Below are 15,290 nucleotides of genomic sequence, written 5' to 3'. Positions count from 1 at the left end.
GCACGCCATTACATTACAGCGTTCTCCATGACCACCAAGCCCCCTGTGTGCACCAGCATCCCCGAGGATGGGATCTGAGCCTTAATAATAATTTTCATCTCATTTCCGTACACCCTGCTATGGCTGTATTGATGGACAGCGGTCGGATCTGCTGTGCACGGATGCAGCGGTCTGTGACGTCTTACCTTAGCCCACCTATGGTGGAGGCTGCCATTTATTGGACCAGTGTCCTCTCTACCAGAGAAGCCATCATCTCGGCAAACCCCAAATCTATGTCCCTGGGCTTAGTACATGTGGAGATCTGGGTGGTTCTTATGACTTGGTTTTCTGAATTGTGACAATTTATGGCGGCATGGGGTTGTATCCCAGAGCTGCCCAATAATGAGTACCTTTGGAGCAGTAATGTATACATGATGGGGTGCTTAAAGGGGTTGTCCAGAACCTCATTCATAAGGCACGCCATCATTGTACATAGGCTGCTAAGCTTCATTGGAAGTGAATGTGGCCAAACTGCAATTACAGTCAATGGACAGTCATGGCGCTCAGTTTCAGGCTTATCTTTGTAAGTTTTGCCATTAAAGTTAATCACAGGGGGTGTCTGCGTGTGATTAGGAGAATGGGGGCCTGGACGTCCTTCTCCATCCTCCATGTAAATGGAGTTCCAGTGAACTAGTGCTTCATTCACATCTATGGGGCGTCCAGAGATCTGTTGTCCCCTGGCAGTGAATGGAACATTGGTCGGGCAAGTGCAGTGGCGTCTCATTGAGTTGTCGACTTGACCCCCAGCGACCTGGCAATTGTTGACAAATCTCCTTTAAAGAATACCTGGCTGCTCCCCTTACATGTCGCTTTTAGGAAATACTGTTATTCCCCTTGAAATAATGCTGAAGCCCCTTCCTCTGTTGTTCATCCTGGAAATGTATAAACAACTGGTTGTTACCATTGGCCTTGTTACTGGGATGTGTCCTTACAGTCTGATACTGGCATTTTGATTGGTCAGTGTAAGACTGCCCCCAACTGGTAACACCCAGGGTGTCAATGTATATCTAAATTACTAGGAGGAATAACAGAGGAACGGCACAAGGCAGAGTTATAAGATGTTCCAGAATTGTTTTCTTATGGGGAATAAATAGGCCCTAAATTTTGCCCCAGGCCCGGTGATCATACACTGGTGTGTCTATAGGGCCAAAGAAATGAACGGGTCGGTGAGTGGGGGCCGTGAAGAACGTGGCTAGCACCCTGACAAAGCATAATTACAGCTTGCTGGATGGGTCAGGGCCCCTTCATGTGCACGCCATAGGATTACAAAGGAAGGAAGCGGACTGGGAGGACCATTGTGCTCCGGATCATAGGTCTCCTAGGAATATTCAATATCGGGGTGGAAATTGAGACAAAATAATTTGTGTTTTTGCAGGACTTTATGGTTATTAACGAAACAACAAAATGGCCGCCCCCGCTGTAAAGGCGAACGGTAGACAAGACACGCTAAAAAGCACAGCACGCTATCATACTGTATGTAGACCAGGTACAGCTCTGCGCTCGGCCTGGAATACACGGCTATAGGTTCTCTTTTTATTCCTTGCTTCTCATGGTTGTGTGACCTTCCTCGCAGTGATGGCTTCCTCCCCCCATTTATATTTCCTTTTTTTTTTTTTTTTTATTCTTACATATATGAATATATATATTTTCTGTAGGTTTATATGTAAGAGCTCTGTGGAGTATCACCGATCATAGGACGCTGTGACTGTCGGCCGTCACAGCAGCGGGTGGGAGGGAATTGGAATGTGTTCCCTTTTTTGTTTTGTTACATTTTGTCAGCACTTGAAGACAATGAAATAAAAGAATCATTGCTTTGGATTTCTGGGGTGATCTGTCCGTGGTTTTTTCTACTACATGTAGCCCATGTAGGCAAAATTCACATTTCCTGGGACCGTATGAGCTGGGGCGTTTTGGAAACGCAGTTTGTTTTTTTGCTGCAGTTTTTTGAGGCAATGGCTACAAAAGGAATGGGAAATACATAGGAAGTTCTTATTCTTCTATCTTCTGCTTTGGCTCATAAAATGCAGCAAAATCTGCAACTTGGGGCCTCAGCCTTAAATGGGTTGTCCAGGATATTTTAGTATTGCAGCAGGGGCCAGGGAAGGTGAAACATTAAAAAAAAAAAAATAAAAATCCCTGTACCTGCGTCGTCTTCCAGTAACATCCCATGTCCTATCCATAGGCCAATATCCGGCACTTGGGGCTTTTCTGGCGGAAGTCCCCGCCACACTTGACCACTGAAGCCAATAAGCGCCTTAAGGAAAGGACACTGGACGGTGACGTCCTCCAGTTGATATCCTAGAGACGTTCCCCAGTTCCTTTCCTAGCGACGTCCCCCAGTTCCTTTCCTAGAGACTCCCCCCAGTTGATTTCCTAGTGACATCCCCCCAGTTGATTTCCTAGTGACATCCCCCCAGTTGATTTCCTAGAGACGTCCCCCAGTTCCTTTCGACTCCCCCCAGTTCCCTTCCTAGTGACGTCCCCCAGTTCCTCTATGCCTAGTAAGGCACCCAAGACGTGCACCTCATGGCATTCAGGTTCAACCAAGAACTCCCAACCTTCCTGGATTGTCATTGCCTTGATCCCCGCACCATCTCCTCTACCACTTCCGCCCCTAAAAACTCAGGCCAATCCAAAACACATCCCCTTCTCCCAAAATATACTGTATACTTATTTATTTTTGCAATCTATCCAAGCCCTTCGTCCCCTCCCCATTGTATTACTGCGATACACAATAGAACACAAAGCATAGTGGGTTTTTTTCACTTTTTTATTCTTTTGTTAAAAAAACAGAAACAAAAAAAATAATTCCAAAACTGCCAATAAGTCACACAAGATATAAACACCCATAAAAAGGTAAATACCCCAAAACCTTAAATTGGAAAAATATTAGAGGGAAAGCAAAGCAAGAAAGTGGAATAGTGACTGCGCTCAGTTACACGTAAACCCAATGGCGATGGCGTCTACAGTATGGCCGTAGTCAGGTTTGTGTGTCTCCAGTGTGTACAAAAGAGTTCAAGGACTTCTGTGGGTCCAAATTTTAGTAACGGTAAATAGGTGGCCATAGGCAAGTTTATTGTACATTTTGCAATTTGTGTCCAATTTTCTGCCAAGTAGTCCACGCTCGTGGTTGTTGGTGCTCACGTCTCCATCCACGAAGTGATAAGACACCATCCGAAGAAAGACCTTCCAGACGTATCCTGAGTGTGTGTCTTGGTTTAAGGCCTGTACCCCCTATAGTGCCAATACAGGAGAAGACATCAGGTTTATTTCTGGCCATAAACCAAAGGTACCATGTTGGCTAGACTCCCGGTACAGAGCACAGGAGGTGGCTGCCCAGCGTAGGGTTACACCACAGAAGAATTACGGGGAGAGAAACCCCCAACTGCAGCGGGGGAGCATTAGGAAACAAAGGATTTTCTAAGCAGCGGGGGAAGAACATGGTGGAAGATATGTGCTTCTTCCAATTGCTAACTTTCAAGAAGAAGTCATGAGTATCACATAGGTAACAAGTGGTCATCTCGTTCTTCGGGTTCTTCTCCTAGCTGATCATCTCCAACTCCTCGGTAGGCCGTTTCCGAAGATCGGGGTTGGGATCGACATACGAAATCACAGCCGTCCTAAAAAAAAAAAAAAAAAAAAAAATTTAAAAGAAAAATCACAATGCGCCCCCTGTCCCAGCCACCCAACAATAATATTAATAGGGCCATTGCTGCAGAGGTTCCAAGTCCTACAGTGATGATGTCCCCAGCTAATGTCCACCACGTGTGCGGCCATTACTATCAGTTCTGGACGGTAATTGCCATAGACAAGGTCACAAGATGACATTTCCAATACTCACTGCGACCAGGTTGCCCAGCTCCTTCCACATGGTGATGTTGGGAAACTGCTCCATACCTTTGGCTCCTACGACAAACCGCTGGTACAGGAACCCTCCGATAATGTAAATTCCCACTAATACAGCAAACCTGAGACAGGGAAGACAAAGTGGCTGCAGTCACAGATCACAACGGAGTTCAAATACATTGCTGGTATTTTTGTCATCATCATCATCATCCCTAGGCTGGATTCACACTAGTGTTAGTCTATGGGGTCTGCGGATTTTCCAAGCAAACCGGGTCTCAGTCTTCCGGGTCTCTATGCGGACCCTAGGGTGAACCTAGCGCCACAAGGGTAGACTAAGAAACTACAATCCTTTTGCCTACAGTAACCCGAGAATGAGAGTATAACAATATTAAGATTTTCTATTGTCTTCCAGTGTCTGGCAGAACTTACACAATGAGCAGGATGGAGCCGACGCTGAGGTGAGACTCTTCTACAGGACAAGCGACACTACTGTCCATCTCAAAGAGGTAGAAACATTCCTTCGATTTATCTCTCTCCTCGTGAACGATCATAAAGTCACTCTGAAAGAGACAAGAATAGGTCAGTCTCGTATAATGGAGCATTGGCACAACCACTCACTGTATGCCAAAGGGTGGGGGTGGGGTATTTCTGGTTTTATTAGGTAGAACGGCAATCTTAGAAGCCGAGAATCTCAGCTTTTATAAGACACCACAACTACTGTTCTAGGTGGGATAAAACCAGAGATCCAGCTATTTAAAATGAGCCCTTTGCCAGATGCAAATATTGTACAGTTACTGCTGGCAGAATTACATATAAACTAGTTATAATGGATAGGAAGAGGGGGCAACCTCAGACAAATGCAAAACGTGCCGCAGCCATAATGTGATTATTAGCAGCAGAAGAGCCAATATGAACACCCCTCCCTTCAAGTTCACACCAATCCATTGATGAGACTTTCCATTTTGTTAATTTGGTGATTAATTGCTCAGCCCTTGTTACCAGAAATTCAGAAGTTCTTTGATGACCCAGGACAGCACTCAGTGTTATCAAACAGACAAGTGGCTCGGTCGCCTTATTCCTTCAAACAAAAATTTTAACAAATTGACAACTGGATGTTACCATTCCCTTTGTCAAAGGGGTGTGTCCCCACACAGTCTGATGCTGTCCAATCAATGTAGACGGTCATACTGTGTAGGAACACATTCGGATTCAGGCATTAACTACAATCCACATGTCACGAGAGCAGACAGGGCCTCACTGCACATTGTTAATGGACTAGTTTTAGGAGTATCCCTTTAATTTTATCTCCTCCCCTCCAATATTAACTAAGATCGTACCGCAAGTGTTTTCTTGTTACAGGAGATCATGATCATTGCTTTCCTTGGCTCTTTCCCACAGTGAGAGTCGTATTGTTCTCCAGACCCATAAATGAGCATGATCCAATCCGCTGCAGGGTTAAATGAGGAAAAAAATTAAAGCTCCTTCTACTGCCGATAAAAGTAAAAAGTTCATACATTTTTATCATCCACTTGAGCCAGAATTCAGGAGCTCTGTGACTACTAAACCTGCCCCACTGTTGGGGCAAATGCAGTCTCCAGCCTTCTACTACTTGCCCTGTCATGTTAAAGCCATGGCTGGGGGAAAGCAGAGGAAAATTTCGATGTAAGAGGTCCTGTCACAGGTCAATAGTTAAATCTGTATTTTCCCCCACTAGTCACAGCACCTTCAGCCCACCATCCATTCTCAGCAGCCAGACCAAAACACCACACCTACCCCTACTAGTCACGGCACCTTCAGCCCACCATCCATTCTCAGCAGCCAGACCAAAACACCACACCTACCCCTACTATTCACAGCACCTTCAGCCCCACTCTCCACTCTCAACAGCCAGACCAAAACACCACACCTATCCCTACTATTCACAGCACCTTCAGCCCCACTCTCAGCAGCCAGACCAAAACACCACACGTACCCCTACTAGTCACGGCACCTTCAGCCCACCATCCATTCTCAGCAGCCAGACCAAAACACCACCTCTACCCCTACTAGTCACGGCACCTTCAGCCCCACTCTCCACTCTCAGCAGCCAGACCAAAACACCACACCTATCCCTACTATTCACAGCACCTTCAGCCCACCATCCATTCTCAGCAGCCAGACCAAAACACCACCTCTACCCCTACTAGTCACGGCACCTTCAGCCCCACTCTCCGCTATCAGCAGCCAGACCAAAACACCACCTCTACCCCTACTAGTCACAGCACCTTCAGCCCCACTCTCCGCTATCAGCAGCCAGACCGAAACCCCAAACTCCTACCCCCACTAGTCACAGCAAGGACTGGTAGAGTATTTCCATTGTGAAACTTATTAATGGCTACCACTTTCATCCACTCAATACCAGACACAGCAAATAGACAGTAACCCTTTAGTGACCTCCTTACTTCCATTGAAGACTGTGGTGTCATTGATGCGGCCGACCACAGTGATTTCACTTTTCGCCGTTTTGTTCTGTATCAGTCCATCGTACGTACTTTTGCTGCCATTGACACCTCCACAAACTACAAATTTATACGTATACTCTTCGTGTGTGGTTTCAAACCTAAAAATCGTAGCAAAATACACAATGTTCATAAACTTTAGCAGAAGGGTGACCCTGGTATCACAGCCGTACATTATAATGGCACCGATCTCTTCCTGACAGTCTAGCTACTTTAGTAACAGATTTTGGCTCCTGCGTTCTTTCACTCTCTCCCTGCTTGTGTTATGCTGGTACCTCATGTTCTTCAATGGCGCCAATCTCTCGAGGACAGCTCGTTCAGAGGCGGACTCCTGGTCACCATTCAATTTGCAGTTATCGGCATCAGCAGCAATGGCTGAAACAACAGCAAGACAGACGCACAACAGCCGGACATACATCCTGCAACAAAGAAAAGAGGAATATATTCAATAAGGAACCAAAAGGTACCCTGTTATACATGTCAGCCCCTGAATACAAAAGGATCGGGCATACTGAAATGCCGAGGAGACCGAGGAGAGTCAGATGGGGTGCCGGAGACATTCAGCTAATGTATACAGCTATAATATACTATATATAATATGTATAGCCCAGGATACTTTCTGCTCTCCAGGCCCCATAAGGATGTACGTGGACCATGTGATGAAGCGTCTCACAGCTTCCCGCCTTGTAGAATTGGGGAGGGGGTGACGCTGGTCTCTCATGACTGTGTGTAAGAGGAAATGAAACTTTCACTTTTATGGTTTACACAGACTCAAGTGCAAGTCGCCCAGTGCCAGATCCTCCGCAGCTCACAAACTGCTCTAACCTGTTCTTAGAAGCAAGCAGTGCGGACGCTTGGCACAAGGATAAGAGGCAGGAGGGTAAACAGCAAAATGCTACAAGCTCAGGTCATCGACCATGAAACGGCTCCTGTCACCGTACTGTAAGGAGGGCCCGAACATGAGCCGGAGTGTCACAAGCCACAGGAATGCCAAGTATAATGGTCAGAATCATACTAAGGGCGTATACGTACAGTAAGCTTTATTACACTAGATACCCCAAAGACTCCATATGTATGGGAGCCAACATCTGCAGTGTACCCAACAGCGCCCGCAGCCCCACTGACCGCGCCCGTCACACATACACAAGGAAGGTTTAAAGTGGACTTTCAGTCCCCCATCCTCCTGATCACTGAGGATTAGGCCCCCTCCCCCATTTGGACATTTTTCCCCTATCCTGTGGCTAGTGAATAAGTGTTCATAATGGTACAACTTGTAACTACTTACCAAACACAGTGCCATACTTCTGTATAGTGGCTGCGCTTGGTATGGCAGCTCAGCCCATTCACTTGAATGGGACTGAGCTGAGATCAGGACATGTGGAGTGCTGCAACAACAAGTTGATCTGTGGGGGTATCGCATGTTGAACCCCCCAATAATCTTCAATAGTCCTTTCATAATAAGAAAGCCAATTCTTTGGACAGAGAGAAAGTGCCGCAAATCCGACTTTTGTCTCCGTCCAAAACAGCAGATGCATGACGGACACTCACATTATAAGAGATCTAGTTACACACCGGGCAGGCAGGACTCTTGTGATAAGGGGACGCTACACATTTAGTTTTGGTATTTGAAAGCTGCTACAGAAAAGCAGGACCTGCAGGTTTCACTACTTGATATACTGGTATTAGTATATACAGAGATACAGGGGAGATATAGGCCGGAGGTCGTGATATGGGTATGTATAGAGATAAGCAGGACCTACAGGTAGTGGGATTTGTGTATACTCGGAGAGATAAGTGAAACCTCACCGTCTTGAGATGCTGCTAATGGTATGAATGAAGGCAAATGGCCTATTGGGTCTTAATGCAGGGATGGAGAGAAGCGGTGTCAATAGATTTTACTACAGAGAGAAGCGGTGTCAATAGATTACGATGACCTGATGAAATAAGAAGTACCTGTGGATTTGGGATCATGATGTACAAAGATAATGGTGCCTTAGGATTTGTGCTCTTGATGTATGGATGAGAAAAACCGCGCCCTGATGGGTGGATAAGATAAGTGGCGTCTATAGGTTTTGATGTGACAATGCCACTGGGTCCACGTTCTAGAAGGGTGACTAGGATGGTGCCTCGGGGTTTGGAATATGGACAAGCAGTGCCTCTATGCCAGGGATAGGGAACCTTCGGCTCTCCAGCTGCTGTGAAACTACAACTCCCAGCATGCACCATTCACTTCCATGGGAGTTCCAAGAACAGCAGAGCCAGTATGCATGCTGGGAGTTGTAGTTTTGCAACAGCTGGAGAGCCGTACGTTCCCTACCCCTGCTCTATGGTGTGGATAACACAAGTACGGTTTGTAGTGTCAATGCTATATGTGTTGTCTGGGGTTTGGTATCCTGATAAGCTGATAAGATCAATGATGCTCGTGGATTTAGGATCTTGGTGTAAGATGTGCCTGCGGGTTCGTGATGTTAATGTATGGCGGGGTCATGATTTTGGGTGAATACGACTTGATGTGTGGTTGAGGAAACGGATGTCTGTAGATTGAGGGATCATAAAGGAAATATGGCACCTCTGGGTATGGGATTGTGATGTACAGATGATATAACTGGTGCCTGTGAGGTTGGGATCTTGAGTTATGGATCTAAAGTGCACAGACTCCAGTTACATCAGCCATACATCAAAATCCCAAATTCACCTAATTAGCATATTGGGAGCTAAACGTAAAATCAATGATTGCTCAGGAAAGATCGGGGCTAGAGAAAAAAAATCCAGCTGCACCAGAATCAGCAGAGCAGCGCCTATTTAAGGACGTAAAGAGTTGGCAAAAGATCTTTTTTAAGAATTTAGGCTCTTGTTGTGCAGGAAGAATGACGACTGTGGGTTTTAATCTGCAGGTAAAATGCTACGTCTGGATATAGGACCTTGATGTATGGCGGAGATAAGTGGTGTCTATAGGTCTGTATGTGCTGGTGATATAAGTGGTGTCTATAGGTCTGTATGTGCTGGTGATATAAGTGGTGTCTATAGGTCTGTATGTGCTGATCATATAAGTGGTGTCTATAGGTCTGTATGTGCTGGTGATATAAGTGGTGTCTATAGGTCTGTATGTGCTGATCATATAAGTGGTGTCTATAGGTCTGTATGTGCTGATCATATAAGTGGTGACTATAGGTCTGTATGTGCTGGTGATATAAGTGGTGACTATAGGTCTGTATGTGCTGGTGATATAAGTGGTGTCTATAGGTCTGTATGTGCTGGTGATATAAGTGGTGTCTATAGGTCTGTATGTGCTGATCATATAAGTGGTGACTATAGGTCTGTATGTGCTGATGATATAAGTGGTGACTATAGGTCTGTATGTGCTGGTGATATAAGTGGTGTCTATAGGTCTGTATGTGCTGGTGATATAAGTGGTGACTATAGGTCTGTATGTGCTGGTGATATAAGTGGTGTCTATAGGTCTGTATGTGCTGATGATATAAGTGGTGACTATAGGTCTGTATGTGCTGGTGATATAAGTGGTGTCTATAGGTCTGTATGTGCTGATCATATAAGTGGTGTCTATAGGTCTGTATGTGCTGATCATATAAGTGGTGACTATAGGTCTGTATGTGCTGGTGATATAAGTGGTGACTATAGGTCTGTATGTGCTGGTGATATAAGTGGTGTCTATAGGTCTGTATGTGCTGGTGATATAAGTGGTGTCTATAGGTCTGTATGTGCTGGTGATATAAGTGGTGACTATAGGTCTGTATGTGCTGGTGATATAAGTGGTGTCTATAGGTCTGTATGTGCTGATCATATAAGTGGTGACTATAGGTCTGTATGTGCTGGTGATATAAGTGGTGACTATAGGTCTGTATGTGCTGGTGATATAAGTGGTGTCTATAGGTCTGTATGTGCTGGTGATATAAGTGGTGTCTATAGGTCTGTATGTGCTGGTGATATAAGTGGTGACTATAGGTCTGTATGTGCTGGTGATATAAGTGGTGTCTATAGGTCTGTATGTGCTGATCATATAAGTGGTGTCTATAGGTCTGTATGTGCTGGTGATATAAGTGGTGTCTATAGGTCTGTATGTGCTGATCATATAAGTGGTGTCTATAGGTCTGTATGTGCTGATCATATAAGTGGTGTCTATAGGTCTGTATGTGCTGATCATATAAGTGGTGTCTATAGGTCTGTATGTGCTGATCATATAAGTGGTGTCTATAGGTCTGTATGTGCTGGTGATATAAGTGGTGTCTATAGGTCTGTATGTGCTGGTGATATAAGTGGTGTCTATAGGTCTGTATGTGCTGATGATATAAGTGGTGTCTATAGGTCTGTATGTGCTGATCATATAAGTGGTGTCTATAGGTCTGTATGTGCTGATCATATAAGTGGTGTCTATAGGTCTGTATGTGCTGATCATATAAGTGGTGTCTATAGGTCTGTATGTGCTGGTGATATAAGTGGTGCCTGTGACTTTAGGGTCTTGATCTGCAGATGTCAGGATTGTGCGATGGGTCTTGTCCTGATGTGCCAATGAAATCAGTAGAAAATAAAGGATCTTGTCGTGGGGTCAGGTCTTGATTTGGGGATAGGAGAAGAAGTGCTTGTGGTGGAGATCTTGATGCAGATGTTTTTGGGTCTTCATTGGCGGGTCTGATAACTAATGTTGGTTTCGGATCTAGATGTGGGTGCGGTAAATGGTATATGAACATGTGCACATGGGGCTCCTTGAGAAAGCAGCACAGATGACACATGGGTGACACCCGTGTGCTGTCCGCGCCCTCATACATTTCAATGGTGGACAGGAATAGAACCTGCACTGCGGTCACACGGTCGCGTGTATGGGGCCATAAGCTAGCCCTACAGGTCGCGTGCACGTAGCTTACATCTGGGTGCCCATGTCTGTCACTTACGTCTCGTGGATTTGGGGCCAGATTTGGATTATCGGACATAGGGCTACATGGGATGACGTGCGGCCCGCGTTACCTGTACGGATCCTGAACTTCTCCTAAGCAGCGGGTATAGTCTTGAGACGTCGTCCTCGGCGGATCTCCAGGTCACGTCCTTCACCCCAAAATACCTACAGGATCCTAAAGCTGAGCAGCAATGGTAAAGCAGAAGTCACAGTGTATGCTGTATCTAGTGTAATGTAACAGCTCCCATACTAGTGCAAGCACCAGCCACACACAGGGCAGGGCAGCAGTCACCAGGCGACACAATGCAAGCGTCCTAATATCATCTGACCATTCCCTGCCCCGAGCGATCAGCAGCAGCAGCCCCTGCACCTCCACTGTTCCTCCTGCCAGCTATCATGTGACTCCTCACTCACTTCCTCCTGTCACTTCTCCTTCTCTACAACAAGACCGGAAACCGGAAGCCAGAGCTGGTTTCACAAGCGAGGCGTGGATAAGTCAATAGTAAGCGGCGCATCGGCTAGCCAATCGGCGGTCACTAATGCCAGTTTGCCACGCCCACACGGGCTACGTCATACGCAGTGCATGCCGGGAATTGTAGTTCTTTATACTTTCATTTTATTTTTGCGCCAAATTTCAAGGTTGCTGAAGTAAAATGATGATAGAGGGAAAGACGATGAGGAAACTAGGGAATACACTAAATAGATATCCATGTAAATAGCGAGTGGGGAGTGTTTAATACGGTACATTTGTACAAAAGGGAGCCATAATGGACAATTTACAGTCAATGGTGGGAATAACATTTCCCTAAAACTTAAAGGGGTTGTTGCATTACATTTTTACAGACCCAAATAATCTCACAATTCACTGAGAGGATTGGTATACTAAAACAGAACTGTTACGTCAGATAAACATAGAGCTCAGTTCACACTGGAAATAAAAGAAGCGCGCCAGCCGAAATAAAATTATTGTATCTCTAATAATAATGTACCTCAATGCGTTTCGCCATAGCCCATCAGGAGGGTAAGGCTAAGGGAGCATTTACACGGAGTAAACGCGCATGTATTCTTTGCAAAATACATGTAAAAATACACATGTAAAATGTCATTGAAGTCAATTGGAGTCTTATTTTGCAAAAATACACGCATGTTTACTCTATATGAAGGCTCCCTTCATATAGTTGCAGATTTTGTTGTGTTTTTTTTGAGCCAAAGCCAAGAATGGCCACAAGAGATATGGGAGATGTATATAAAGTTCTTTACTTCTGCCTTCTGCTCAGTCCACTACTGGCTTTGGCTCAAAAAAACGCAACAAAATTTGCAACAAAAAAGCTGCGTTTCCACAACGTGGGGTTTTAGTACGAACCTAATGTATAAATGCGCTCAATTTGCCATAACCCGTCAGAAAGATGATATAGGAACATGAGCGTAATGTATAAATGTATGTATTAGACCCCAGTTTGGTCCCTTAGGCCTGGTTCATACCTGCGTCTGGGTTTCTGATTGGGGAGTCCGCCTGGGGACCCTCTGAGCGGAAACCTATACACGTTAAAAAGTGTTTACCTTCAGGAAACACGCGGACCCCTTAGACTATAATGGGGTCTGTGTGGTTTCCGCACAAAACATGTGGAGAGAAAAGTACTGTTTGCCGGACTTTTCTCTCTGCATGTTTCGTGCGGAAACCACACAGACCCCATTATAGTCTATGGGGTCTGCGGGCTTCCTGAAGGTAACCGCTTTTTAATGCGGATAGTTTTCCGTTAAGGGGGTTCCTAACTGGACTCCCCAAATGGAAACCTGAATGCAGATGTGAATAGGGTCTTAGTGTTCACTTCACACTTCCATGGCTACTGCCTGGGCTAGTATTTTGAGGGAATGGAGGGGTTACTAGTGGATACGCCTGGACTAAATCCACCATTCGTAGCTATTCAGACATGTATATTCTCCTGCTCTGTAGTGTCATACTACTCCATATGTAAAGCTATTTCGTTCTCTAAGTGCATATAGTACAACTCCTCCTATCTGATTAGAGACAGGCAGGATTTCGGGGGAGTTTTTAAAGCTGGATGGGTGGAAAAATATCTGCAACTAGTGGCCACAGTGAGTGGATATTAATATTAGCATACCCTCCCCCATCTAATGCTATAATGAGTATCAGCCTCGTAGGTCACAGGTTTTACTAGATTACTAATTCCATGTGTGAACACCTCACTTCCACTATAGCCCCAAAAGTGGGAGCGGTCCAGGGGCATGGCCTGGCCTTTATATAGCGAGCCATGCTCAGCTGATAGCCAAATACTGGCACCCACCTTCTGGGTGTAGTGCAGCAGGAGGATAATATTGGAGTAGGACAAGCTCTCTTTAATGGGGCAATTTTGGAGCTGTAGTGGGAGTGCGGTGCTCATGCATGGAAGTAGTAATCTCCAGGGCAGGGTGGAGGTAAACTTGTGACCTGAGAGGCTGATACTCAGTGGCCATTTGCATTATAGATGGGGGAGGGTATGCTAGTATTCCTATTCACTCATTGTGGCCACTAGTAACAGATAGCTTTCCACCCATCCAATTTTGAAAAACTCACCCGAAATCCTGCCCGTAACTAACCAGAAAGGAGGATTTGTACCATATGCACTTAAAGAACGAGATAACTTTACATATGGAGTAGTGTAAGACTACAATTACCTGACCTGGAGACTATACATGGCTGAATAGCTATGAATGGTGGATTTTATTCCAGGCGTATCCACTAGTAACTCCTCCACTCCTCCAAAATATTAGCCCAGGCAGTAGCCATTGACGTGTGACACTAGCACTATGTGATCAATCCAAGGTCTAATAAGTGCGCTTATACATTACGCTGGTACTCGTATATCATCTTTCTGATGAGGTATGGCGAACTGAGCGTGTTTATGTATTACGTTCATACTCCAGTATTATCCTCCTGATAGGCTACAGTGAAACACGCTGAGTAACATTATTAGAAGAATAGTTTTGTTTTAGCTGGCGCACTTCTTAAAGTGTGAACTGAGCTCTATTTTTACCTGAGCCTATTAGTAAAAGTTAGTTTTAGTGCATTACTCCTCTCAGTGAATTGTTGTTTCATTAAAGTCACATCCTCTATCCACCGGGGGTCGGAGGGTTGTTCTCTGAGGTCTCTGGTTCCAGGGACTTTGAAGAGCTCCAGGCGCGATGTGACGTCATCACATTGTGCCTAGTAATCCAAAAGGGGTCTAATGGTGAAGCAGGGAGTAGAGGGGGAGGTATATCCCACCAACTGGGACAGTGGGACAGGACCCTGACTCTGGGACAGATGGGAGGTACGTAATATTATCAAAAACATGCAAAAGAACAGGATAAAGACGACCAGCTTCAGCTCTGACTTGGCTAGCCTTTCATTTTAGCAGCCCCTCAATGCTTCAGAAATGGGTAGAGGGCATGGTTTTATTACAATGGGGTCTATGAGGTGTTCATGCAGATTGGACACGGCCCCTATGGAGATGGGGATTTCGCTAGATCTAGAACTACAGTGGACCCTGTGTGTTAGCATCCCATGGGCGAACTGTTCTTATGTCCCTCAATGCTTCAGAAATGGGTACAGGGCCTAGTTTATATTACAATGGGGTCTATGAGGTGTTCATGCAGATTGGATAGAATAGAGTATCATAACTACCATAGGAGAGTCACATCATCCTGTATGGCTTCTTTATTAGGTTGATTATGAATTTTACACAAGACTTTTTAATATTGGATGCAAGTAATACGGTATGTACAATATGCCATGTAATTCTGTATTATTATTGTAGGGCTGCAGAGTCCTAAGCGTTCCTGCTTGTCTTCATTACACTGTTACTCATAAGTAAGTATAATGGAGCAAAAGCGAATCTTCTTTACTTTAGAATTTATTGTCCACCTGTAGAGAGAGTCAATAGGTAAGTCCTGTCAATTAAAGACGTTCTAATTGTACATGGCTACCACCATGGGGCAGCAATAGATGATCCTGGTGT

General features: G+C 45.2%; 1 protein-coding gene and 1 pseudogene across 2 annotated transcripts; both read right to left on the bottom strand.

The window, feature by feature from the left end:
* Positions 1–2,828: 2,828 nt before the first annotated feature.
* M6PR (mannose-6-phosphate receptor, cation dependent) lies at positions 2,829–11,783 on the bottom strand. Of its 2 annotated transcripts, none has more exons than XM_075258728.1 (7): positions 11,707–11,783; positions 6,659–6,802; positions 6,327–6,484; positions 5,223–5,332; positions 4,315–4,445; positions 3,881–4,007; positions 2,829–3,659 (listed from the first exon to the last, which is right to left on the bottom strand). In XM_075258728.1, the coding sequence occupies exons 2-7, from the start codon at positions 6,799–6,801 to the stop codon at positions 3,537–3,539; spliced, it is 792 nt and encodes a 263-aa protein (XP_075114829.1). In that variant the 5' UTR covers position 6,802; positions 11,707–11,783; the 3' UTR covers positions 2,829–3,536. The 2 variants fall into 2 exon arrangements, with proteins under 2 accessions (XP_075114829.1, XP_075114828.1); XM_075258727.1 differs by having other exon boundaries at positions 2,830–3,659; positions 11,364–11,743.
* A 3,327-nt stretch (positions 11,784–15,110) lies between these two features.
* LOC142183587 (alpha-2-macroglobulin-like protein 1) overlaps positions 15,111–15,290 on the bottom strand; it is a 35,161-nt pseudogene continuing 34,981 nt past the window's right edge.

Source organism: Leptodactylus fuscus, chromosome 10 (assembly GCF_031893055.1).
Source record: "Leptodactylus fuscus isolate aLepFus1 chromosome 10, aLepFus1.hap2, whole genome shotgun sequence".
NCBI lineage: Eukaryota > Metazoa > Chordata > Amphibia > Anura > Leptodactylidae > Leptodactylus > Leptodactylus fuscus.
This window is presented reverse-complemented; position numbering and strand designations above follow the sequence as displayed.

Bases quoted from the DNA above. Each gene is read 5' to 3' on its own strand.
- M6PR (XM_075258728.1), bottom strand. From the start codon at position 6,801: ATGTATGTCCGGCTGTTGTGCGTCTGTCTTGCTGTTGTTTCAGCCATT. The intron at 5,333-6,326 runs GTAAGGAGGTCA...TTAACCCTGCAG, and splicing joins CACCACAGTCTTCAATGGAA to CGGATTGGATCATGCTCATT. The intron at 3,660-3,880 runs GTGAGTATTGGA...TTTTTTTTTTAG, and splicing joins AGCTGGGCAACCTGGTCGCA to GACGGCTGTGATTTCGTATG.